At 41.8% G+C, this 27,770-nt stretch overlaps 1 protein-coding gene across 3 annotated transcripts in view; it reads left to right on the top strand.

Moving 5' to 3' along the window:
* The window catches only part of FOXN3 (forkhead box N3), a 188,668-nt gene that overhangs the window by 65,810 nt on the left and 95,088 nt on the right, over nt 1–27,770 (top strand). For all 3 annotated transcript variants that reach the window (XM_065403643.1, XM_065403644.1, XM_065403645.1), the window contains exon 4: nt 21,440–21,504. In XM_065403643.1, coding sequence (XP_065259715.1) covers nt 21,440–21,504 — 65 coding nt within the window. The remainder of the gene's footprint in view (nt 1–21,439; nt 21,505–27,770) is intronic.

The raw sequence follows: 27,770 nt of genomic DNA on the forward strand, positions 1-27,770 counted from the left end.
CAGGGAGTTTTTGTTTTTCAGATTTTGCTTGTAAGTATAATGTTGAAGTGTTTCTATAAAATGCTGCTTTTACATAATTCTATGATATTTAAAAGGGCACAGTCAAATGGCTTATTAGAGCAATGTGGACCTTTTGTTACAGCACACATGCTGCTGTTGGCTTCAAACACTGAAAATAATGCACAATTTCCAGCACTGGTCCTTCTCCATTTCCTCAAAGATGCTGCCATCAGTGCCCCATATTGAAGTGGGATTTAAACTTAATCCACATCATAGTTTGTAGATCTCACTGAAGATGTAGGATCAGATTTTCAAGGGTTTGGTTCCCATTTAGTGACACCTGATGGGAACTGTTGGGCCCTGAAAATCTTCCCCTAGCAGGTGCTGGGTTTGAGCTCTTTTTAAACTGATTCAATCTGTTCCACAAAACTGTTTGTTTTTGTTCTCATAGATTAGCCAGAGGGTATAATTTTCAAAAGTTCCTAGGTGACTTAGTAATGAAAGTCAATAAGATTTATGTTCCTAAATCACATAGAGACACTTTAAAAATTTTACCCAGAGCCTAAATATGGAGGTAGGGAGAAAGGAATTAGAGTCTCTGTGTTAGGGCTGGTCTACACTGAGGGGCGGGTCGATGTAAGATACGCAACTTCAGCTACGGGAATAGCGTAGCTGAAGTCGACGTATCTTATTTCGACTTACCTCGGGTCCTCACGGCGCGGGATCGACGGCCGCAGCTCCCCCGTCGATTCCGCTACCGCCACTCACCCTGGTGGAGTTCCGGAGTCGATGGGAGCGCGTTCGGGGATCGATATATCGCGTCTAGACGAGACGCGATATATCGATCCCCGATAGATCGATTACTACCCGCCAATTCGGCAGTTAACCAGGTAACTGAGAAGGGACCAGTTAACCAGGTAGGCCACACCTGAGAGGAATTAGGTGGCCTAAGCAACCCCTGATTGTTGGTGGAGCCCAGTGGAAAAGGCACAGGCAGGGCTGATATAAAGCCAGGCAGTTGGCAGCAGAGAAGGGCTGCATTGAGAAAGTCTGGTATCAGAGAGGGAAAGGTGGGAAACCCAGGGGGAGAGTAGAAACCCCAGGGATCCAAGCCCTGAAGGAAAGGTTTACCCAGAAGGGTAGTGGAGTGGAAGCCTGAGAGAGGCGGATTAGGAAAAGGTTCCGGGAAATGACAGCCAGGTGGGACACTGTAGACCTTGTCCGTTGATTAGAGGGTCCCTGAGCTGGAACTCAAAGTAGAGGGTGGGCCTGGGTCCCCTACCAGCCACTAGGGAAGTGACACTGTCAGGGCAGTGGATTTGGAGACTGCCTAGGATGGTTTGTCCTGTGAGACTTTGATACCCTCAGGAGGAGATAACACACAGTGACCTGGCTGGAGGGCCAAGCCACGAAGAGAGAACACCCCATGTCCCAGAGAGGGAGAACGGGGCACCGGGGATGCGAACAAGCAACAGAATGGGGTGTCAGACCTGGATGGAGCTAATCCCTGGAGCAGCCGGTAGGAAGCCCCCAGTGGTGAAAGTATCCAGTGACCATTGGTGATCAGAATCTACATAGGGACCATCGACAGAAAGCCACATCTTCTTACTTAATTCTGTCAGGGTAAGGGCAGTTGTTACAACAGACTGTACTACACTCTGATATCTTTCAGCTCCAGACTGAATTACAGTAGCAGTTAAACAGCTGGACTCAGTAAGGCATTTTAGGTCCAGCTGCTGTAGAATCTGATCAACCTGTCCACATGTCTTCTTGGAGATGAGGGGAGTGGGGAAACTGCTGGATTTTGTCCCCCTACTCTTCCAACTGCAAGACAAGAGCTGGATAAACTTGAGGGTACAAACTGGTTGATGGTGCCCCTTCTATAAACACAGGTGCTTTTTTTTGACAGGCATATATTGTTGGCCATTCTTTATCACCATTGTGGCTTTGGTGTAAAAAAATTTGGTATATAAACCTAAATCCTGTTTGTTTAATGGTTAGTTTAACTGAGTATGAAAGAGGTAAGCAGTCTACTAATTCTTAGCTTGATGTGCTGGTTCCTGGGAGACTTAGAGAAAAAGTTCTGACCCATCTTCAGCGGGAGCTACCAAGCACATAGCTGAATTGGTGCTAAACCACAAGTGAAGAAAGGGCTCCTGCAGTTTTACCACTGTGTCTTCAGCCTCCGCTAACTGACTTCCAGGGTATGGAACTAAAAACCTGTCTGCACAAGATCTTACACCATTGCCATTACTAGCACATTTGTGCCATTGTGGACAGCTGCTGTAATATGTGTACTGTCTTTTTTTAAGTGTCAACTCAAACACACTGGCTTTTTCTCCAATCTATTCCTAGACTGGAGAATGAGGATAGAGAGAAGAAATTCCTCCTGTGGAGTTTCCCAGTTTTCCTTTGAGGGGAAGGGGGCAGGGGCGGTTAAGTATGGGGGAGTAGGGCGTACCTGCACAAAAACATTGGTGTTGCCTTTTTAAAGCAGCTGCTCCCCAGGTCTTGTGCCTCTGCAGTGGCTCCTGGTGGTTCACTATCAGTGAAGCTCCTGCAGGAGCTGTAGTTTCAGGGGCTTCTCCTTACTGCCGGAAGCTCTCCGTGTTAGGGTTCCATACGATGGAAGGAGAAAGTAAGGGGTGGGGGGGTTGTTGGGTTTTTTTTAAAATGTTTGCAATTTCGGCCTCAGCCTGCCTGCCTAGAGATGTACAGGGAGTCTGGAAGTGTAATGCAAGAGTTGCACTTGAACCTTGTGGGGCTCCTTTTGTGGGTATCAACACATTTCAGAGATGATCTTAACTCCACCCCGTCCACCAGATTCTTGTTTTGTCCTTCAAATCTGAGATTGAAGGAAACACTAGAGCCCTATATTTCAAAGTTAAAATTATGCTTAGACTCTTAATGTGCCAGTCTGCAGCCCTTAGTCTGCCAGAACTCCCATGAAAGTCAGTCAGTTGTGCTGACTAGAGGTCTGCTCAGGCCAAATTTTTAGGCCGAACCCAGACCCAAGCCTAAGAGGGTTGAGTCATTTTATGACCTGATCTTCTCCCCCCTCCCCCGAACCAGAGTCATTGCCACCTCCTACCCATGCACCAACTCTCCTCCTCCTCCTGTGGGATCAGTGTGGCAGTGGCTGCATGCACTAGCAGCTGCATGCCCTGCTCCTGCCGCCCTTGTTGTGCCATGTGCACTGTGGAACGAGAGGCGCTGTGCCTCCGGGTCAGTTGGCGCAGGAGAGGGGCACATAGCTGCTGCAGTGCTGACCCTGCAGGTGGGAGGAGGAGAGCCAACCCAAGCCTGAGAGGATCAGTTTGTTTTCTTACCCGACCTGACCCAATTTGTATTCAGGTTCTGTTGGTCAGGTTGCAGGGCTCTGGTTCTGACTTAGAGCTGGGATCAAGACCTAGATTGGCTGTGAATGGCCAAGATGGCCTTTGTAGATGGGAGTTTTCCAATGCAGAAAAGCTATTTCTGTTCTGTTGCTGGCTGGGTAATGGTCACCTCTGATATGGCTTCAGTGACAGAAGTCATTTGTTCCTTCTTGGCACCTACCTGCAAATACAGTTATTAGCTAAAGGCTAGAAAGCAGTTTTTTAAAAGCTCTTTTTTATATTCACCAGGAATTGAACTCTAAATATTTAATAAATTAAGACTCTTCCCCATACTCACTGCTTAGATTCTGTCACACCAATAATTCCTTTAAGCTGTCTTGTGTCTACTACTCTCAAAGGTTTCTAGGACAGTTTATGTTGCTTTCCATTCTCTTAATTACCAAGTCAAACTTTAGAACAATCTGTGTGTGTTTTCATTAGTCTCCTTCAGCCATTCTAAGAATATGTGCACAGAGGCTTGGCAAAATGCACAGGCATGCAATGCCCCTCACCCGACTCAGCATGGCGTGTGCTGCGCATGCAGATCACTGGCTAAATTTTTTTGAACCCCTGTATCAACAGTTAAGTGATTCTTTAGCTCTACAAAATCTTGCTGCTCAAGCTGTGAGATTTAAAGACAAAATGCTTCCTGCTAATTATTAACAGTTACTCTGTAAGAACAGATTCATTATAGGGGCACTGAACTCTGGCACGCTGCCCTTTTCAGCACCTGAACAATGCGAAGGGGGGAGGGGGGGAATTGCAAGAGAAACTGGAGTGCTGGCACCAATTAGTCCTGAGATTACTAAAAGAGGATTGCAATTTCAAGGCCAAAAAAGAGTAGGGAGTGGGTAAAAGGATTTGAAATGAGATTATAGGACCTAAAAGCGCCTTTCTTTTGTTAAGGAAATAATTCAACAGTTTTGCTCAAGCCTGTGAGACAATCCAGTTTAGGGACTGAAGCGGGAGATCGATGTCCTGTTGCTTTTGAGATCCTTAAAAGAAAAAAAAAAAAGAACCCCCCCCCCCAAAACCTAAGTTGATCCCCGGTTGCATTTGTAATGCTTCCTACACAAAGTGCTTCCAACAAACAGAAACATGGAGGAACACTCTGCCCATCAAAGGGTGTGCTGTTTTTAAAGGAAGCTTTACTTAGATTTCTTAAGAGAAGCCAAGATTGTACTTCATGAAGGAAAATGTATTAAACTTTCTCACTTTCTTGGGAAGAACTGTCTTAATGGTGGTTACTAGATCTATGTCTACACCGTAGGTGCCGACTCTGTGGGTGCTCCAGAAAAAAATAGTTGGTGTTCAGCACCCACTGGCAGCCCCGCAGATCAGCTCGTCCCCCGCACCTCCAGCGCCTGCCGCGATCAGCTCTTTAGCGGTGTGCAGGAGGTGCTGTGGGGGAAGGGGAGGAGCTGGGGCTGGAAGAGGTGGGGCAGGGGGTGGGCAGGAAGGTGTCAATAGGGTTTTAATGCAAACAGTGAGAACTTGTACAGGTCAAGAAACACTAAGCTCTTGTTCTTGTGCAATATGTGGGAGAAGCCAACTTCGTTTAATAAAAAATTATCTGTAATGAGCCCCCTGCTGAGGTGTTAAAGGTGCTACACAATGACTATAAACATTCTAAAGCACAATGAATAATAAAAAACAAAAGGATTCAACACAGGAGGGGGAAGTGTGTGTGTGGGGGGGGGTGGGGGAGAAGAGACTGTAACAAATATAGGCAGTCTGGGGTAATAAAAAAAATCCCTTAGTAATGGGGTGGAGATGGGGCAGGGGGATGTTTGAAAGGCGGAAAGGATGAACTGAGGTGGTATTTCAAGGGCAGTTCTTTCTATCTGCCAAGACCTGTTGTGGCTAGGGAATAATTTCCATACTATAAAACTTGGGCACAGCTAAGGCACAATTTCTACTGACTTGTATTACAGTGGTGGGATCTCAAAAAGTGTCCGACTGCATGTACTGGTTGGAGTGAGGCTTGGAGAAGGTCCTTAATACAGCTAGGTGGCTGCCTGAATTGTTCAGAGTTCCCAATGCTAATACTCACTACCTTCTCATTCAACACTTGAAAGAATGCACTGATTTTGGAAACTCCAGTAGTGTCCCAAATATGGTACCGTGAAAAAGAAAGAGAGCCTACCTCTTAACTCTCATTTTATTTTACTTTTAAACGGCATATGGCAAAGGGCAGTTTGTTTCCAATTTTTTCCAATACATATGAAGTGATGAGAAGAAAATAATTCTGCTTAATTGGTTGTAGTAAATCAGTGGTCCCCAAACTTTTTATATTGTGCCCCCCCCCTTGCCCGTAATATAATCTGTCCACTCTCCCACCCCCTGTGAGCGGGAGCCACAGCTAGTGCCTCGGCTGGAGGTGGGGTTGGGGCTGGAGTGGAGCTGCAGACAGAGTGGGGCGCTTCCTCCCCATCCTCCCCATGGGTGCTGGCCCAGGCCCCGCTGCGCCCCCTGAACATTCCTCCATGCCCCCTAAGGGTGTGCACCCCACAGTTTGGGGACCACTGTAGTAAATGAATACACAATAAATTGCCTCTTTAATGGTAAAAAGTTGAAATTCCATTAATTTTATGACTGATTAGTATTGTTTCAGTAAGATAGCTGATGTTTGAAATGCAAAGTTTCTTGCTATCTGTGATCTGATGTTATGTGGGGTCGAGGCACAAGTTCTGATGTATGTGTGGGTTTGGGTTTTTTTCACACTATTGAGCAAATAGTTAATCATTCTCTATAATCTAAATCATTGACTTTAAAGAATAGATTTCTCCAGGGCTTTATTACGGAGAGTACATTTCTTTCCATTTGCTACTGATCGGTCCTTTATAGTGATGGAAACACTGCAGAAGACAAACAGATTATATGCTGCCAAAGAAAATAATCATACACAACCAAAGCCAATCCATTCTAGAGGCCAACCACCAAGTAGATGGTAGGATATCGTACACAGAGAGACAACCAGGCCAGGCTTAAGGGAGGAGCAAGCCATAAACAGGGATGAATGGTGATGCTGTACCCTGTGTCGGCAAAGATGCTCTGGGATGAAAAGAAGAAAAAAGTACTACTTAGAAGTTTTTACCGTTACAAGTTGTTGGATACAAGTTGTGTGAAATGAGTTTCAGAGAGGGATTAGTCAATAACTAGTGGAAGATATGCACATCAGAAGTAAAAACAGCAAGGAGTCTGGTGGCACCTCAAAGACTAACAGATTTATTTGGGCATAAGCTTTCGTGGGTAAAAACCTCACTTCTTTGGATGCATAGAGTTATACTATGCATCCGAAGAAGTGAGGTTTTTACCCACGAAAGCTTATGCCCAAATAAATCTGTTAGTCTTTAAGGTGCCACCAGACTCCTTGTTGTTTTTGTAGATACAGACTAACACGGCTACCCCCTGATACTTAACATCAGAAGTAACCACCATTGGCAACAACAAAGATCACTTCAGTCAACAAAATGGGCTCCACCTCTGAGATGGAGCACAGCATCTGTGAAAGTGGGCGTTCCCTTCAACACTCCCATCTCCAGTGCCGCCAAAGTAACAGATGCTTCCCTTCTGGTTTGAGGTGCTCACCTGAACAAAACACCTGGACCCCACGGGAGGCCAGACTACACATTAGTATACTAGAACTGAGAGCAGTCCACCTGGCTTGCAGAGTCTTTCTCTCACGTATACATTCACTTCATATCCAAGTGATGTCAGACAACATCACCAATGTCTTTTACATAAACAAACAAGGCTGAGCAAGATCTCTTCCCCTTTGCTGGGAAGCAGTCAGACTTTGGAACTGGTGCATCAGAAACCACATCATTCTCCAAGCTGCATACCTCAGTGGGATCTCTTTGCCTCCCAAATGAACAGAACTCTTTCCCTTGTACTGCTCCAGAGGAGCTCTGGGCCGTGGCTCAGAGGGTGATGCTGTCCTGTTGTCATGGACGGATGATCTCAGGTATGCCTTTCCTTCTATTCCTTTGCTACCACAGCTCCTGAGAGAGATCCATCACAACAGGGTCATCATTCTCCTACCACCCAACTGGCCCAGCCTGTTTTGTTTCCCAGAGCTCATGAAAATGTCAGCCCATCTCTGATCAGGATCTGTCCCTTCCTGGACTTCCTAACTCATCAGGGAGGCAGAATCAGACACCCCGATCTAGACTTGCTCCATCTCAAGCCTGGTGTGTGGATGGGCATCGGAAATAGAATGCTCATGTTTGGCACCTGTTCAGACTATCCTTCGCCAAAATAGGAAAGATTCAACTAGGACTAGCTCCCTCGCTAAATGGAGATGTTTCTCTTCCAGGGTGCAGCATAATCAACTTTTTCCAGTCACTGCTGATATCCCACTTTTAGTTGGTATCACTTGATGACCATTCAATCCTTTGGACCTAAACCAATAATTTTATAGAGCCATACATTATTTGTATTCCTGTAGTGTCTAAAGGCCCCAACTATGATTGGAGTGGCCTTGTGCAAGGTTCTGTACAAACACATAGCATGAGGCAGTTCCTGTCCTGAAAAATCAGTCCCAAGCATAGGTGCTGACTCTGTGGGTGCTCCGGGGCTGGAGCACCCACAGGGAAAAATTGGTGGGTGCTTAGCACCCACCGGCAGCTCCCCAGCTCGCCTCCGCCTCCCCTCTGCCTCCTCCCCTGGGCACACCGCATGGCCGCTTTTTCCTCTTGGCTCCCAGCGCTTGCGCCCCAAAACAGATGATTTGCACGGCAAGCGCTAGGAGGGAGAAGGGGGAACACGCCGTGCTTGGGGAAGGGGTCTAATAGGGGCAGGGAGGGGGCGGAGTTGGGGCAGGGACTTTGGGGAAGGGGTTGGAATGGGGGCGGGGAAAGGGTGGAGTCGGGGTGGGGCCAGGGGCGGGGGTGCCAGAGAAAGTTGGCACCTATGGTCCCAAGGTGTTTCAAATATGGTGCAATCAATGAGGCATCAACATTAGCATAGACTCCTGCAAAATTTGCCCTTAATCTCTCTGTACCTTAGTTCTGCATCTGTAAAACTGTATCTTGTAGGGGAGGTTGAAAAGATAAATTAATGATGTTTGAGAGTCAGGTAGTATGTTGAAGAGCACTGTAGAAAAGCCCCTGAGGCAATAATTCCATATTCAGTGCAGGATTCAGATGGTGTTCAGTGAATGAAGCCTGGTGCCGCTTCACTGAATAGCGAGGAGAAAAAGAAGTATTTATTGAACATGTCCTTCATTCTTTGAGCACTGTCCATCCTGTGCACTGAATGGTATTAAATAGTATTTGATCATGTAATTAAAGACTCTTTTGTAATGCATACACACAAGAGGGCAGAGTTACAGTTACACATGGCAGCCTTAAATTGGAATTTTTTAACTTCTAAGTGCTTGATTTTGCAACTTTAAATTTCTTTCTAATGTAGTTTTCTTGCATGTAATTTAAACAACTTGGTATTTGGCCCAGTAACTTCAGATCCTGAATAAGGGAGGTCCACTGAATGCAGATTTGTATAGCCTGTAGACACTTTAAGTTTCCAAGTGCAAAGGTACTGTGCACGTGGACCAAGAATGGAAACAGTGAGCTCCATGCCATGTATAATGTGAGCTGCATTATTATTTGGTGCTGCATTAGTAATTAAATTGGTGAGGTGTCAGCCACACCACAGCAAAAGAATTGGGAGAATTTCCGTGGATGGAATGGAGCGTTCTCTGTGCTCCTGTAGCCTTTTTTAAAATAGATTTGTTTACTGGGAACGTATGTGCTGTTATCCTCACTCCTGTTCAAGTACAGCTACTTTAATCTTGTATCTTCCACGCTAACAGAAACTTTTTTGCTCTTGTTCAGGGGTAACATGCTACATCTATAAGATCTGACATATGGTTACACTCTAGGTCTTGTATCAGATCCACTGTAGTTAAAAGTAATGTTTCTTTAGATGATACTGTGAGGCTTAATGCTGACAATTTTTCTAGCTTTGTTTGAAGGAAAATAGACCAGTCACCCTTATCATATAAATTACTGGTCACCATGGTGATGCACAATATCATTGTAACATGATGTAAAATATGTGTCTTTGAAATAGAAACAGAAGCTTTTCTACCAATGAGCTGCATGAAAGGCCTGTAGAAAATGGACTTTGGCTGTTTCAAAGTTGATCCAAACTTGACTTTGGCACAGTAGCCTGTTTCACCAGGGGTCATATTTTGTTATGCTTAAATGATAGATATGCTATTGTTGTGGTTTAGTTGCTTAGGTATTAACATGCAGAGCTACAGCTCTCAAGAGGTGTGTCTGTTTCTAGTTTTAATGGTCAGAGCAGGCGTATTGTGATACTGAGTTGAAAATGGAAGGCGTACCAAGCAATGTTGATTGTTGGGAAAGCTGCTTTTCTTGTACCTAACATCGTAAGATAAGGCTGCTTTAATTCAATTTACTGGGAATTGTGTTTTTAAAGAAGATATGAACAGTGACACTTCCTTATTACTGCATGGCATGTGAAATTCATTCCACCTGCTGGAAGCCTGAGCATATCCCATTCCTAAAGGGATGGAATGTAGGGAAATCAAATTCACCCCACCCTCACTAACCTAGGCCACTGCAGCTGCTATTCTAGCTTATGGTGTGCAACCCCTCCATATTGGTACTAAGGCCCATAGGGTATGTCTACACTGCAGTTAAACCCGCGTCAGCTGACTCAAGCTAAGGAGCTGTTTAGCTGAGGTGTAGACATTCGGGCTCAGTCCAAGCTCTGGGACCCTCCCACCTCACAGTCTGTGCCTCTATTAAACAGCCCCTTAGCATCCCAAGTCAGCTGGCATGAGCCAGCCAGGGGTTTTTATTGCAGTGTAGACATACCCGTAATGTCCATAAATGGGGCTCTTTAGCTTGTCTCTTGTTTCATCCTCTAAGTGACCTTCTCTGCCTATACAGGCTGGCACAGAGACCAGTTATTTGGTGCACAGAAACCCCTGAACAGCTTCTTAATCACAGCAACACCGCTCTCCCCTGCTTTGTGCAATCCTTATGTAGGATTTAAGTTGTACAGAGGACCTTGACTGTGTTAAGTAAGGAACTGAGAGACATATAAGTAGCACAACAATAAATTACATAACTCTTGTATCCACCAATGTGTTGTCTTCCTCCAAAATAATGAAAGGGGTGAGGGAGAACAGTGCATACTACAAATGAAGTAAACTTTAACTAAACACACTTAAAAAAAATACTTAGCCCTCACATAGTGCTTTATTTTCACAATACTATCCAACAAATAATTATCCTTCCCTGCAGTGCTGCAGGGTAGGTCAGTATTGTACCTGTTTTACAAGTGGGGAAATTGAGGCACGGAGGTGAAGGGACTTGACCAAAATCTACATGTTCAATTAGTGGTAAAACTGGGATTAGAATTTGAGGCTGGTAGCCAGAAACTCCTGCAGTCAATGAACATGACTCCTCTTGGAGACAAATCTTTTTAATTATAAAACGTGGCACATTTGGCTCACAATGAGTTTCTAAATATATGTGGTGTTTTTTTCTATTCTGATATTCAGCCTAGAAAAACAAAGATCTCAAAAGAAATGTTATAGTATTTAAAGTAGAAAGTAGTGACTAGTTTGACAGATCTAGTCCAAAATGCAAACATCTAGATAGGGATGTCAGTTTAAAAATAAAAAAAGCTGTAGCTTTTAAAAAAGAACAAAACAAGAATAAGAGGTCAATTGCCTTATCTTTTACAGGCTTTACCTTTGTAACTGGTGTTGATAAAGCTATTTTCAGCCATTAGCAAGGACCATAATTTTGCTGGAGGCCACAGAGAGAGTATCCCGAGGAAAAGGGAGCTCCATACACCTTTCCAGTGGTAAGATTCCTTGGGCTATCTCAGGAGACTCTTTGATGGGTGCCAAAGGAAACTTGGCCTAATTTTCCTGGACTAGAAGAATGGTGACCTGTGCTCTGAAGTTTTGAAGATGGTGATGGGGAGAAGAAAAGGTGGTGTAAGAAAACATTAAATGGGAGCCCCCAGAATGCTCCTCAGGAAGATGCACAATTCAGTCTTTGGGGAGTGCAACAACCTGATCAGCTCACTACATTTTTCCTTCAAAAAGCAAAATATATTTTGTTTTCAATACATTTTGTCTGTTTTTGAAGATCTTTAGAGCCTGCTTTCTCCTCTTGTGTTTAACTTAATTCAAGATCTAGGCTTAAACCCTGTGGCAGTCATGTCATCTTATACAGAACTTATTTAGAATGCACAAGAAATCAGCATTTATTATTTTTCCTTCAAAAGTGTGTTATACACCTTCAGAGAAACAAGTCAAGTCCCAGTCCTAAGATTTACAGTCTACATCCCACAACAAGTGAGTCATACAGAGATAATAAAAGGGGGAACTGCAAGGGAAGGAGAAGCATTACTATAATATTAGATTAATCTTTATAAATTTAAAAAAATTGCTATTAGGAAGTCATAAATCTCTTAAAATAATGCCTTGGCACTTGCAGGAAAATCGGAGACCAGTGAGTAAACATTTTGTGTAGTTAAAAAAATCTCTGAAGTAATCAGTTTTTCATTAAAATCAGGGAAATATCTTAAGAATATGTACTTTCAAAATATTTTTCCTGTATTTTCATTAGTCTTCGTTTTAGTGGGTTGAGGAGTGGGGATTCCTGATGTGGGAGGAAGCTTGCTTGAATGTTGCTAGGCAATAGCTAATTGTGATATTAACCGCCAGAAAGTTGTTGGCAGGAACTGTAAATTCTTGTCTTGTTAACAGAACGTGTGTCTGAGTCGAGTACAGCAGTATATAAAAGCTGCTGTATTGCTCAAAAAGTATAATGTGGGTGATAAATTCTTGAATATAACCACAGTGTATATAACTGGATTTATAGCAGGTTAACCCCTTTCTGTACTACAGCCTAGTTAGTTCTCGTCCAGTAGTGGCAGTAAAGTTGAATGTAGCAAAATGAATGCAGAACGGTAATAGAAGGAAGGATCTGTGTTCCCTGTGCTGTGATGAATGGAGAGGAATAAAGAAGAGTTAAGGAGCTCCATCCCCTCCCTGAAAGGAGGGAGTGGTAACTCCATTTTCACTCAGCTGGGTCATAGCTCTGTGGCTGGGGTGGGGCAGGATTTAGTGGGCTAAAAGAATTCTGAGCAAGGTATTGGCCACTTTTGGTAGGAGCTGGTGGTACTTGCTAAAATGAATACTTCTCCTTGAGCCATTTACTACCTGCTCTGTGTTTGGATCCCCTGCCCTGCCCCAACAGGGGATTTTGCATGGGTGGAGGAGCAGAGTTCCTGCCAGGAAGGGGAGCCAGGGAGCACTGTTGGGGAAGGCTCCCTCCACAGGGTTTTTACATGTGTCCCTACCCACCCCACTCCCAAAAGGACGCATTAGTAGAAAACTCTCAGCAACGTTTCTGAACCTGCAGTTCCCTACATGCTTTCTTTGTAGATTTAATGATATTGCCTAAAGTGTGGCTTTCACAAGATTTCGTAGGGGAGCTGTAAGGTGATTAAATCACCTGTTATACAGAAGCACACTTAAACAGTCTAAATACCCAAAAATATAGTAAATATCCATACATTTTCAGCTCACATGCAACAAGATCACTTTGCATCATTTCATGGGGCATTTTAAGAATAATAAAAACTGTAATAATGGGCAAATAGCTAAGGTGGATAAAATCAAGTGCCCTTTCCACTACAGGGGGTGGTTTTGGTGATGTGCTGAATGTTTAAGTTGCTTTTTGAATAAAACTGTACTTATCTGAAAATAATAACAAGCTTAATTCTGAATATACAGAAGACGTGTGTGCAACGCATGGTTTGGATAAATGAAGTTGTTGTGCATAAGGGAGCTCATTTCTCTAAATGTTAGATCGGAGAGTCACTTGAGTTGCAAGAGCTTGATTTGACACACAACTGTTTCTGAACAATTCTAACAGAATTAGTTCAAACCCAAATTACACTTGTTCCTTGATCTCTTTACTCCTCCCCTCTATCTTTGGTTAAACAGCACTCATTTTATCAGAACAGGCCTATTTATGTTCAGATGGTAGGAAGCACCTCCCATTGGGGTAGGAACTGCAAAGAGAACTGAAAATTTTCAAGTATTTTACTGTAAACTGTCATTTCCCCATCGTCCCCATGTTGCCCAAACCTCACACTGGATATTCGGTCTGTGTTCTAGTTTTGGGGCCAGAACCAGACCGGTCTGTCATTAGTTTGGTACTAGGCTCATTTGCCGGAGCCACCACAATGATTCTCTAGGCTTCAATTCTTCTTTAGACTTTTTTTTTTTAATAAAGGAAATTTATATATCCTACCAGCAGTGAGTAAAAATGAAACTGTTCAATCTTCCACACTGATTTGTTTGTGGGACAATGTAACTCTTCCTGCAGAGGTGCTGGAACAATTTGTATAGTGTGGGGGGCTGAGAGCCATTGAACCGAACTGTAAACCCTGTATATGATGGAAACCACTTTAAGCCAGGGGGTGCAGCAGCACCCCCTGCACCCCTAGTTCCAGCACCTATGTCTTCCTGTGGTGAGTTACCCCAGGCACCTGAAGAGAGTTAGAAAGCAAGAGTTGACCAAACCTTCTGCACTCTTCCAGCTCGTTGTTGAGGGCAAAAAACGCCTGTCTTGCATTCAACGAAAACCAGCAAGTCAGGAAGGCCACCTCCTAATTCCCACTTCACCACCACCTATAACAAAGTGTGACTGTTGACTTCCCTTTGGGATCTGTTCAGCCTTGCAGACAGCCAGTGCAATGGGAAAGCTCCCCTTGGGTGCCTGTTCAAATGAATAGGCGAGGGCAAATTAAAAGGTGGCAGAGGAACTACCAATAGCACTGAGGCCATCAGCAATAGAGTAAGTGCCTGTATGCAGGAGGTATATTAGAGAAAAGCATCCACAGAGACGGCTGAAATATTTGGCTTTTCTCAACCCAACTGCACTAGCCATTTCTCCAAAGCAGCAGGAGAATGTGAAACAAGCCAGTATCAGCCTCCTCCTTTTTCTGAATAACCAGTCTCCCCTTCCCTGCACAAGTGCAACTTGCAAAGAATCTCCACAGCTTTGAATTTCCATAGTGTATAAAATCTATAACTCTGAGACCAAGGAAGGCAAACTGGGGAAAATACTGGGTATGCCACGTCCTTACCAAATCTTGATACTGGCTTGGCAATTACCCTCCAGTCCTAAATCTCGCCAGAAAAAAAAAATGTGGTAGCTATTAATCTCCATTTTCACTTGTATACCAATAATACCTGAGCCTTCCTTTAGAGCTGACTGTAATTGTGAGGATCATTATCCATTGCTGGCTTTAGATCAGGTCTGATGGTGTTACATTCTGAGGTGCAGTCCAGACCAGTGAGGGATTGTGTCACCGCTTGTCCTGCAATCTTGGGTGCCTCACAGTGCTTTGCTGCTGTAGCTCCCAAATAGGGCCGCTCACAAACAACCTAACAGCATGTAGGTCACACCCTGAGTGTCTGTGTATAGTTGTAGCTTGTCAGCAACACACCAGCCACACTCTGGCTTCCACCAGCCATGATTACTACCAGCAAGGTGACCTCAACATACTCCCAATCCTGAATTTTCCCAAGAAACATGTGTTCTGCACTGTCCCACCCTTTCCTGGACAGTTCAGATATTAAAGGTCCATTGCCCCTGTAAAGGGTCAATATTCAACAGTTTCTTACTTTAAATGGAGTTCCCAAACAGCTCATTTTAAACTCACCATTGGATTAGTTTAGATTAAAAATAAAACAAGTTTATTTAATTACAAAGATAGAGGGTTTAAATGAGTACAAACATAAGGTATTATTTCTCTTGTAACAATTTCTGACTTTAAAGATAAAATGCTTTCTAGTAGCTAAAACTAAACAATTGTGGTCATATTGTTCCTGTCCCATGTTCTTTATATTCGGTCTGTGTTGGCTTTCAGCTGATGCTGTTGAAATTTAGAGCCTTTACCAGTGTAGGCTGTATTTAAGTCTCCTTTCGGAGCTTCATTTTGACTAGTATCTGCTCTGTCACTACCCACCTTTTAGGGACCCTGACACTTGCTGTGGCTAGCCATGGGGTATAGAACTCCTTTCCCCTTGACATTTTGTCTCTGTTAATAACTCCCTACTTCAAAAGGATTTTAAATTATATTCTGTGTGTTTTTTGGGTTTTTTTCTTCCCCTCCCCCAATTTCCTCAAGATATATTTTTAGAATATAATCATCATTGTTGGCCTTATATTTATTTACCTTCCCCCTCTCCATTCACATCATACCTTAACTCTTGTGATTGGACCCATACAACTGGTTTTGTTTGAATTTGAGAAATCTGTATAATCAGGCCTTTCTGAAAAGGAGGCTGGCTGGAGTTTTGGCATAAATGTAAAATACTGCAACTTTGAAAGAGCAGCTGTGTCTTACTCTTTTGTTTGGCTATAAGAAATGCAGACTCCTTGCTCTAATGTAAATTCCAGCAGACAAAGGAGTTTTATTTCCTTGTTTTAAGTTTCTTGCAGCCTATACCCTTTTTAAGATCTTGTAAATCTGTGATATACATTTTGATAGAAATAATTCAGCTACAGGGTCACACTTTTCATTGCTTCTGTGAGCCAACCTCATTTCACACACCAGGAGCTCCTGGTTGCTTGCTTGATGGGCTGGCCAGCCTGCCTTGTTTCCAACAAAAACATTTGTTAAAATTGACACGTTCCTGCAGAATGTTTTAGATGTGTATGAATCAACTTTTTCTGACTCAACCTCCCCAGCACACAATATCCTATCAGAAAATTTCCAAGCAGCTTTGCCCCAAACCCTGTGTGTCCCAGAAGCTCCCTAGTGAGATTGTGACATGAGAGGTAAATCAGCCAATCATCTGATTAAGTGGAAATTGGGCTTTTTCAATTGTCACCACAATCAGTAGGGTTCTTCCCATTGATACCCCTGGACTTCAAAAGTTATTGTACAGACCAAAAAATGCCATTGACTTGACTTCACTCAGCCATTTATTGTTGATAGTTTACTGCATGGATGATGATTTTCTTAACCATGCAGTGTTCTACTGATAGGAACTTACATATATACCATAGTTAGAATGACTGACTGGATTCAGAGGGATTCATCCTGAACTTAAATGCATGGGCCTGCATCCCCATATAGTTGTTGTAAAATCTTCTACTATTAGCATGCATTTTGCATTAACTGCCCTATGGTTGAAAGTAGGATTGAATCTTCAATTTATCTTGCACAAAATGCAGGTAATAGAATGATTGTCCTGCAACAGGAGGACTGTTTGTGCTTCTATATATTTCCTCAGATGTAATCTGTTCTTATCCATGCTCTCTCCAGTGTGGTGTTGTGACGTGCTTCAGATGACAAACCTTGATTACATTTTAAAATCTTCTTGTGTCATTAAAGCCAAAAACAACCAGTCAAAACTACATCTGTATCTACTAATGGGATAGTTACTTTGATTAGACCTTTTAGTTATAGTTTAATACTGACTACATATAGCACATCTGCATTAGGCCAGAAGTTCTTAGAATCTCAGAGTTGTTTCCCAGCTACAACGTTTGTTGTCCTATCCAAACTCTTACTTCAGTGAGCTCTGCAAGTATTGTGTATTTCCACTTCACAGTTTGTATTTCTGACTAATGTTAATTTATATTCTGTTGTATTTAGAGCACAGCATTAAAACAATTTTGTGATACTGAAGAAAAACCTGATACTGAATGCTGTAGAACTGTATGGTTTGCAGAGTGTTCTAAATAAGACAAACTTAAAGCATATCCTTTCACAGATCCATTAAACTGTAAACTTTTAAAATAATAAGCCAGTGAAGGGTTTTTTATGGCTTTAAATCATAGCAACTTTAAAATAGCTGTTACTTGCTTTCTGAATCAGTTTCTAGTTTTTGAACACTAGGTCCCATTTGAAGTGGACCTCACACTAAATTGTAGCATGGGATTCTTTTACTTAAAAGTTCAGTATTTCTAGTAGCCAGAGGAGGATTTATTCAAGGAGAATCTAAACAACTGGATCTCACTCCTGTTGAACACGTTAAAAAAAAAAATCTTAAGTGGTATAAAAGTAGCATTATTATTACTAGGATATGCTGGTCACAAATGACTTTTTTATATACTCTATGGCATTTATATTACTATTTTGTGTTCACTGTTGCAGAAAACAGAAGGATATATAGTCTCTGCCTGAAGTAGTTTACAAATTATATAGACAACCAAATGCAGCCCAAAAATACTCTGGATGACCCAAAGGGTGTTTTTATCATAGGTAGCGTGGGTAGGGTGAGCTTTTCCAAATGTTGACTTCATCGGAAACAGGGAGGAAGCAAACACTGAATACTTTAAAACTGAGAGACTGTTTAACTCTCGTTTCTCAAATTGAACTAAATTTTAACAGTTAATACCACCTGAGACTTTGTGTGTAAGAGTTTGGGAACTGGAAGCTAATTTATCCATCAATTACCAGTTTTAGTTAAACGTGAGCTCTGTTCTGCAAACACTGAGGCTTATTATTGAAAATCTTGATCTGTCTCACTCTGTGGCAAGCTGCTTACACATTTGAATTTCCAAATTTCTTCCCTGGAGATCTGCACTCAATTTTCTCAATCTCAGTGGGCTCAGGTTGGCTCAGATTGGTTTTTCATCTGAGTCTCTGGGTTTTTTCAGTTTCGGGAAAATACAAGGTAAATCCATCATTGCTTTCTGTTTCCTACATCGTAGACATTATGTCTAGTCAAAAATATAAGTTAATATCTCTTCTGCTCCCCCTTCCTATTCCCAAGTTACTCTAATAGCTTGGTTGTGAGAAAATGTCATTAAAACTTCACTTCAGGATTCCACTGAATTTTACATGGGAACCTTTTACATAAGGCTGGGAATGTCACGTTTAGCCCACTGTCCGGGACAAGTTTGTGCAGCGTATTTTCCTCATCATTTTGCAACTTTGCCATGTGCCAACCCCAAAGATGATTCTGGACTCAGTGAGGTCCTATAAACTTAGGGCCCAGTCCTACAAGGAGCTGTCATTTATCTCCATGTGAATTCATAGTGTCCAACACCTTGAAGCATCAATGCCCTGATTTGTAAGGTAAGGTGTACAGCAAGGATGTTGGTAGTCATTCACCTGTAGGTAGGTAGGTGCATATGCATGCATGATCAATCTGTGTTTGGACATGTGCATGCATATACATACACTATTTTCACACTGGTAACAATTATTCTGTAATACTATTTTGGTTAATTCTCTCCTGCGCTATAAAAGGCTTTTATTCCCAGGTTATTGACTTGAGTTCTTTTACAGACCATATATTAATATTTTATTTAAATGAGTCACTCAGTGAAACATGTATATGTTAGCACAAAAGTCTCTGCAGAACAATTTTGTTGAAAAGTAGTGTGTTTTTTATTCATGACATTTCATTAGAACCTTGCTAATGGTGCAAATGTAACAAAAGGCATCTGTTTTCCATTTCACTGAATTTTGTGTGGTAGTAGTCAAACAAAAAGAGAGAAAAAAGTAATGAACAGAAACGGTGTGTTGCTTTCTTTAGACCGTGCATCCAAAGATGGAGGAGATGGGGGTGGATTGTTAACTGATATAGCAGAAATTGCTATATCTTAAACTTCCTGAAAAGTATGTTTTTGTTTTTTTAATTTGTGTTTGGATTTGCATCTAGGGAACTTCTTTGTATCCTAGTAACTTATGCTTCCAGGGTGCTTGTTTCAAGGTGACTTTACAGTGTAGTAAATATATGTCTAGGTTTTGGGGGGGGGGTAAGGGGTTATTTAGTTGTTGTTTTTTTAAAAGCTTCGATGCACATTTTTGCAGCCCATATCATGACTTTATAATAAAGATCCTTTAACACATCTGTTTTTTTTCTTCTTCCATCTAGAATGTTACCACATATCTCTTTGTTTTAAAGATTTCCCCCCTAGAGTTTGTGCTTTAAAATGCTCTCCATGCCTAAGCCCTATCAACATACCTGAGATTTCTAGTTTATAATAAAAGCTTATATTGTATTTAGTGCCTGTCATTCTGAAGGTTCCCCAAGTACCTACAACTATTTAAGCATCACTGCATACAGGTGCCTTTTGGGGGCACCAACTTGCACAAATCACATTGCACAGCTACGGAGAAAGGGGACTATTTGGCAAATAGAGTAACCCCTACTATTACTAAAGTGCAGTGGCTTTTTAGTGTTCACACAGGATCTGTTTGTTTTTTTTAAAGATCTCCACACACTAAGCTGCATAATACTCTTATTTTTCTATCTCAGAAAGCTGAAAGTCTAAGTCAACCTGCATGCAGATCTGTTATTTCCTTAAACTCTTTGGCTGGAACTCTTGTCATAGGTCCTATTCGTTTCTCATGAAGTACCCTGTGTGCTGAAGCTGCTGTTAGTTATGTAGGTAGTGTTCTGTGAGGAATAATTAGATACAGTTTAACAGATTGTTTAGAGATCACAATGTATTAGGATGCTTGTTTTCTTGACCTGTTTAAGGCTGTAACAAATTGAATTTTGGTGGAGGGGAAAAAAAAACCTCAAATGTTGGTCTCTGAGTAGGGCAGCTATGGAAGCACCACAAGTTCTGAGTCAGCACTTCACACAATTTCTTTTTAAATCCTCCCGCAAAACACACATCTGTGTGAAATATTCTGTATGGACTGGAACTTACTCAAACTAGATGATAACGAGACCCACTGTAGCAGCTTGTTGTATGATTTACACCTGTCTCCAAGTCGTCCTCATCTCAGCTACATCAACCTCCTCATCTCTTGACTTAACAAATGCAATCTTGCCCTGCTTATTTGCAGTCAGTACACTGCTGCAAACATCATTTCCCTATCTCATTGCTTTGACCATGTTCACCCCTCTTTGTGCATCCCTTCACTGCCTCCCCTTTCTCTATCTCATCAAACACAACTACTTGTCTTCACTTTCGAGGCCCTTCGCTGCTTACATCTGCCTGATCTGTCATCTGTTGTAGGCTGTCAAGATGTTGACTCCTGCCTCCACTCTGAAAATGATGCCAGCCTTCATTGCCAACTTGTTTAATTTTCAATCCGGCACCTTTGTGCTTTCTCCTTTGCTGGCCCTCGCACTTGCGAGGAGCTCCCCATAAATATTTGCCAAGCAAATTCATTATCTACCTTCATTATCCATAATCCCTCCTTAAAATTGTCTACCAAAAACTTAACTGTTAGGCCACTGCTGTGTCAGTATCACTGCCCATTGTCTCACTGTTTCCTAGTGCTTCCCGTCTGTTGGAATCCACTGTTGTCTCCTGCCTTATGCTTATATTGTAAACTCCTCAGGGAAGGCCCCCTTTTTTGTTCTATGTTTGTACAGTACCTTGCACAGTGGAGTCCCGGTCCATAACTGGAGCCCTATCCGCTACCTCAATCCACGTAATAAATAATAACTAATAAAATAAGTCTCTTTTAAAATCATGGCTCTTGTCCAGCCTCCTAAACTTACTGTCCATATCAATTGAAGTTATATTCTTATTAATGTGATCATTAATGATGATACAATGAGATGTCACTTGATGCATGGCATTCTTCATGGAAGTAATATTCCTATGAAAATACAGAAACAGTACAGTATTTGGCTAAGCCTTTTTTATACTACTGCTTTTAAACTGGGAAAGTGGGTTGTTCGGATTAAATGCTTGGCTGTAAAGTATATTGTTTTCCAGTAGTAGATGCCTTTTAAAAAACCCAATGGATATTTGTTGCATTGTGAATTCAGTTAAAAAAAAAAAAAATGTTGACTCCCCCCCGCCCATGCTGCCTTTCTTTCTCTAAATTAGCGTGTGAGTGAGTGTGAGGCTGGAGGGCTAGGCTGAGGAATGTTTTCTTGTGAATCAACTGTGAATCTTAAATCAACTTATCAAATAATGAGAACGTTGGATCCTGTTTTAAAGTCAAAACATGACAAAGTTGATACCACATTAAAAGGAGAGGTCGTCATTAAAATAGTAACTTGTAAATGAGTAAATGTAAATAAGATTTTCTTTACACTTATTTCTTGTTACCTTTAGCACATCCGGTCCACCCATTTGGCCAGGAAGCACCTTTTTCAAGAGAAATGGAGCCCTTCTACAAGGTAGGTCATAGATATATATGCATCTCCTGAGTAATTATTCTTATTAACGTATTTTCACAGTGATCATAATTTTCATAATATTCTTTTTGGGGAAGAAGTTCAAAGTGACTTTGTGGTTTTATTTGCATTGTACCTGATTTCTTTTATTTCAGCTCTCTTTAAATCCTGGTTTCATGAAAATAGCAAATTATTACTCAAAAGTGATATTGACTGTGAAAATTGCTGCTTTCTCCTTCCTCAGATTGATTTGCTTATTGTAAATTATAACAATTTTTTCTTGAGTGAAATTGAGAGTACACAGCAGAAAATGTCTGAGGAACAATATAAACTGTGTTGATGAAGCAAAATTCTTCCCTGAAAGAGAGAGAGACTTTCTTTTAGTTCCTAGCATGCATTCTCTAATTGTGCTGATGCCAAGATGTCTCTTCCGGTGGCCATGTGTCAACACCACAGTGGGTAAAATAATTAGATGATTTGTATCAAAGAAAACCTCCCAAGTTAAAATGTGTTTATTCTTCTTTATATTTGTATAGGACTTTGGAATTATTTTTGTTTTTATTTCAGTGTGACATACAATAAACTACGTAAACCTACGTAGTTTGTGGAGTTTAATAGGTGTTAGGGAAAGGTTTTCGGAGAGTTCTATTAGATTTTTATTCTTCAGAAAGAGTATTTTTGTTTTTGTGGATGTGTACGTATAACTTCTCTCATAATTAGTGTTTCTTGGGAACATTAAAAGAAAACTCTATCCCCAAATTATGTCAATTTGTTTATTTGTGGAAATAACTTGCAGACTTTTCATAAGAACAAACAGGTTATAACTTTTGTATTGAGATCAGCCTGTGAAATGTATCAATTTTGGGATCTTATTCCTCAGTGCTTGAAAGTTTTATGCAGGTAGCTTCCATTATAAATGAAGGTACTCCTACCCTGTAAAATGTCCCAGAGATCAAGAGGGGATTTAACATTGAGGTCAATGGCTCACATGAGGCCATACCCATAATTATATATACAAACATAGTCACAAAATAGAAAGGAGTGGAATGTGGCGGCTCTCCTCCCCACAGGGTAATAAACTACTGCAGTTCAACGGAGAATATTTTTGAGCTAGTTTTCTGCATATTTCTAAAGCCTTGCATCTTCATTTTTTTTCTAGTGTCTTTGTTATAGTGTGTTCTGATGTATTTCATTAGAAGCTTCAGGCTGTTCATTACTTCTAGGAGACAGTACAGCTTACAGAAATTGGATCCTTTAATTTTTTGTAAGGACAATATGGATTTGATGTCCTCACAGTCACAAAACCATATTGGAAGGAATGGGGGGGGGGGGGGAGTCTAAGGCTAGGTCTACACTACAGCGGGGGTCCGACCTAAGATACGCAACTTCAGCTACGTGAATACCGTAGCTGAAGTTGCGTATTTTAGGTCGGCTTACCTGGCTGTGAGGACGGGGGAAAGTCGACCGCTGCCGCCGACTCCGCTGCCGCCTCTTGCCGTGGTGGATTTCCGGAGTCGATGGCAGAGCGATCAGGGATCGATTTTATCGCGTCTTCACTAATATGTTAAGTTTCTGCTTCACTCATTCAGGGCTTGTCTGTGGTTGAGTAAGCTGTTTAGATGTATCCCTAATACCATTTTTTCTATAGTTACCTTAGAAAATTAGAGAGATTGTCAAGTTTGGAGGGCACAAATGTTGACCTCCCTTTTCTTATATTACAAGATGTTTATGAAGTTAATATAGCTATTTTGTATTCCCCACACCTCAGCAGATATTCCAGCCCTTTCTCATTACAAAAACAGGCAACTGCCTATTGAGTAACTGATTGACTAGCAAAGCTTTCAGCTGGGCTGGTATTCAGCCTAGCCACATCAAATGGAACAAGGTAGCCAATATTCTGTCCCAAACCCATATACCACTACAGGATGGGGGGAGGGGAGACAGGGTAGGGAGGGGACAAAGTATCTGTCTGAGACGTTTCCCTTAGTACTTTATGCTCCAATTTGAAATATTGTAGACTAGAGTCAAAAATTCCTTCAAATCTCTGGCTTTATTTTTAAAAATGCGTGCTTATATCTGTATATCTCAGCAAGTAGCAAGAAAACATTGCTGCTGCTGCTACAGGTGATCGTTCAAGTCTAATCTTGACGTAAATGGGGTAGGTGGGTGGAGGGGGATTTCAGATGAAGAAAAGAGAGGCTACAGTGAAGCCCTGCACCCAGATAGCATTTAAAACCCCTTACTCTGCCAATCCCTATCCATTTTCTTGGAAACAGGAGAACCAGACATTCACATGTGAAATTAACTCAACTGCTAGTTTCTGCCTATGCTTCTGTTTCCAAGGAAGCAAACTTTTGATTGGGAAAAGTAAGATAACAGGAAGGGTTTTTAAAACACCTTTCGTGATAAGCATCTAGTTAAATACAGAATGTTCATTCGGTATTACAGAGGGTAGTCTGAAATGACTGCCCCAAAGTTTAGTAAACAAAACTTGTTAGACACTGGGTACACTCCAGTTCATTTGCATTATTAAAGGAAAGTGTCCTTGGTTTTGGGGGGCTAAAGAGAAGATAACTCCACTGTGTTACCAACTCTTCTTAGCTGAGAGAGATTGACTTCTCTCCCTGTTTCCATCGGTGTTTTTTTTTTCAATTATTTGGCAAAGCAATTTTAACCATTATAAAGTCTCCCAAGGGAAAATGGTGACTGAGAAACCTGTTATCTGCAGACATCAAAATAGGGAAAGAAGAAGAAATAACAGAAGTTAAATGGAGTGTGGTTGTCCTATAATCATTATGTCTTTGATGTAAAAAGAACAGAGGATTAATCCTGTTCTGGCTTTCTTCCCTGCCCCTTGTCCAAGAGCCTTAGTTCATCTACCAAAATTGATATGAGGTGTCCCTTCTCTATTTAACTTCCCTGGGAATAAGATGGCTGCATCAGTTTCTTCTTTGGGGAGCTCTGTATTATCTGATTCCTGACTTTGCTCTACAACCTGGGGCCAAAGAAAATGAAAGAATGAACTTTTTTATTTTCCCTGTTGTCAAGGCCCTGCCCCAGCCACTCCTTAAAAATCTGCCTCCCCCCTCCCCCCCAACTGTATTGGAGTACTATGGTCATAATTAAGATTTAGTCATGGGTATCTTTAGTAAATGTCATGGACTGGTCACGGGCAATAAACAAAAATTCACGGCCTGTGACCTGTCCATAACTTTTACTAAAAATGCCCATGACTAAATCTGAGTTGCACCGGGACGCTGCTGCACTGGGGGTGTCCTGAGGCCAGCCCCATTGGCTGCTGCTCTGGGGGCCCCCGGGGGCCAGCTGCCCAGGGCCGCTGAGCAGCGGCGGTGCAGGTGCCCCCCAGGCTGCCCGAGCAGCTGGCTGGGGGGCGGCTCCAGCAGCGTCTGGTGTGGCTGGCCCCAGGACAAGTTGCTCAGGCAGCCATGGGGTCAGCCACACTGGTCACTGCAGCTGCGGAATTTCACAGAGGTTGTGGAAAGTCACAGAATCTGTGACTTCTGCGACCTCCGTGACAAACTGGCAGCATTAGTCATGATACCTATGTGCTCTCCCTTCCCCACCTGAACTCCCATGCAGATTCTAAAACCGTTTTCATAGTACATAGGACCTTTTGCCTCATCTAAATTTCTAAACTTACTGCAAAAACTTCCCTAATGAAGCCCACGAGGGCTATTTTGCAGGATTTCCAGAATTCGTAGGTTGTTTGCTTTCTTAGCTCAGTTTTCCTGTTCCTGTGCTTCATTACACATGTTGATGTTGTTCCAAATCATCAACTTTCTCTTTTCAAACCTATCTGTTTTTTTTCTTTATCCAGCTGTTTTTAATCCATCTTTATTAAAACAACTTTCCACTTTAGTTTAGAGAAATTAGTGATTTCTTCCTATCATCCATTTTATGCGGAAAAGATCCTGTTCTTGTCTGGGGCATCTGTGCCAGGTGAGAATGGTGAGGTCATATGTAGCAAGGGTTTGAGGCTGATGTATGGTGTTTCAACAAAGTCAGCTATATCTCTCTGCTGTTTACTTGGACATTCTCAGTTCATGTCCCAATTTCAGGAGCGCAAGTGTAAGGAGATCAAGTTACTTGCCAATCCATGGCTTAAGCATTGCCACTAAACTGTCTTTGCGCTCACCTCATGTGCTTTCTGTCCACCATTGCCAATGCAAAACCCTGGCTCCAAATACTTGAAAAAATAAAATGAAAATAAGGCTTCAACTTATTCCTCTCAGCTATAGTTAGCAGTGATGTAGGAATACTGACCTGCAGATTCCAGCTGCTGGCTAACTACCTGTCTCTAAGATGTACAAGGACTGAGATAAAATTAAAAATCTACTGTAGCCAGAAATCTCAACTTTTAAGTTCCCTTTCCTTTTGAAATACTACCATTTTTTAAATGACCCACTCTTTCTTAATTGCCCTCACTTATAAAAACAAAGAAGCTACTTAGGCGTCTGCTGCAGGGTTTTATTAAAAAGTTGTATATTTTCAGAATGTTTTATAAAATTTGAACACCTCTCATGTCTTGCCATATTGGCTATGTGCTATTTGAGTAGTGAAGCAATACACCCGGCTGGTTATCAGGTATAACCACATTCTTTGTTCCATAGTCTAATTTCTGATGTCTGTACTAGGAAGATTTTCTCCCCCAGTTCTGTTCAGCATAATGGCATTTGAAAGCCAACTACCTGTAAATATGCAATAAAGTCTTGGTGTGTTTTGGATTTAAGTGAATCAGTGCTCTCGTGATCTTGAAAATGCCTGTCTTGAATACTGTCTGTGGGCCTCCTGTGTTCGATCAATAGGACTGCAGCATTCAAGCAAACTGAAATCAGCCTGACTTATCTCTGAAGTCACAATCCCTTTTCCCTTCTTTCCCGCCCAGCAAAGGGGGGGACAAATCTCATCCCCATCTCTCCTCACAGCAATGAAGTAGAGAGGGGAAATCCATGTGCCTTCTTTTGATGTCACTTTCCTAGTAGTGAGGCAAGGAAAAGAGGGAAGGATGTTCCCAATGGCTTGTCTACACATACAAATTGCATTGCTTTAACTATATCAGTATACTTAAAGAGGTATAACCTCCTTTCCCCCAGTGTAGATGCAGTTACACCAGTTAAAAAGTGCTTTATACTTGGTATAGCTTATTCCCTTAAGGGAAGGTGCATAATTCACATTTGTACCAATATATCAGTTCATCCATACTAGGAGGTTGCAGTGTCTTAACTAAAGGCTCTTAAGCAAAGCAAGCAGTGCTGGGATAGGAGGAAAGGTCCTCTCATGGATCAGTAACTGGTTAAAAGATAGGATTTGAAGGGTAGGAATAAATGGTCAGTTTTCAGAATAGAGAGAGGTAAATAAGTGATGTCCCCCAAGGGTTTGTACTGGACCAGTACTGTTCAACATATTTATAAATGATCTGGAAAAAGGGGTAAAGAGTGAGGTGGCAAAACTTGCAGATGATATAAAACTACTCGAGATAGTTAAGTCCAAAGCAGACTGTGAAGAGTTACAAAGGGACCTCACAAAACTGGGTGACTGAGCAACAAAATGTCAGATGAAATTCAATGTTGATAAATGCAAAGTAATGCACATTGGAAAACAATCCAAACTACACACACAAAATGATGGGGTCTAAATTAGCTGTTATCCTTCATGAAAGAGATGTTGGAGTCATTGTGGATAGTTCTCTGAAAACAGCCACTCAATGTGCAGCGGCAGTCAAAAAAGAGAATAGAATGCTGGGAATAATTAAGAAAAGAATAGATAATAGGACAGAAAATATCATGTTGCCTCTATATAAATCCATGGTATGCCCACATCTTGAATACTGCATGCAGATCTGGTCACCCATCTCAAAAATATATTGGAATTGGAAGAGGTACAGAAAAGGGCAACAAAAATTAAGGGTATGGAACGGCTTCCATATGAGGAGAGATTAATAAGTCTGGGACTTTTCAGTTTGGAAAAGAGACGATTAAGGGGGGATATGATAGAGGTCTATAAAATCGTGACTGGTGTGGAGAAAGAATTTACTCCTTCTCATAACACAGGAACTAGGGGGCACCAAATGAAATTAATAAGTAGCAGGTTTAAAACAAACAAAAGGAAGTATTTCTTCACACAACACACAGTCGACCGGTGGAACTCTTTGCCAGAAGATGTTGTGAGGGCCAAGACTATAACAGGGTTAAAAAAAGAACTAAAGTTCATGGAGGATAAGTCCATCAATGGCTATTAGCCAGGATGGG

The sequence above is a fragment of the Emys orbicularis genome, chromosome 4 (assembly GCF_028017835.1).
Source record: "Emys orbicularis isolate rEmyOrb1 chromosome 4, rEmyOrb1.hap1, whole genome shotgun sequence".
NCBI classification, from domain to species: domain Eukaryota; kingdom Metazoa; phylum Chordata; order Testudines; family Emydidae; genus Emys; species Emys orbicularis.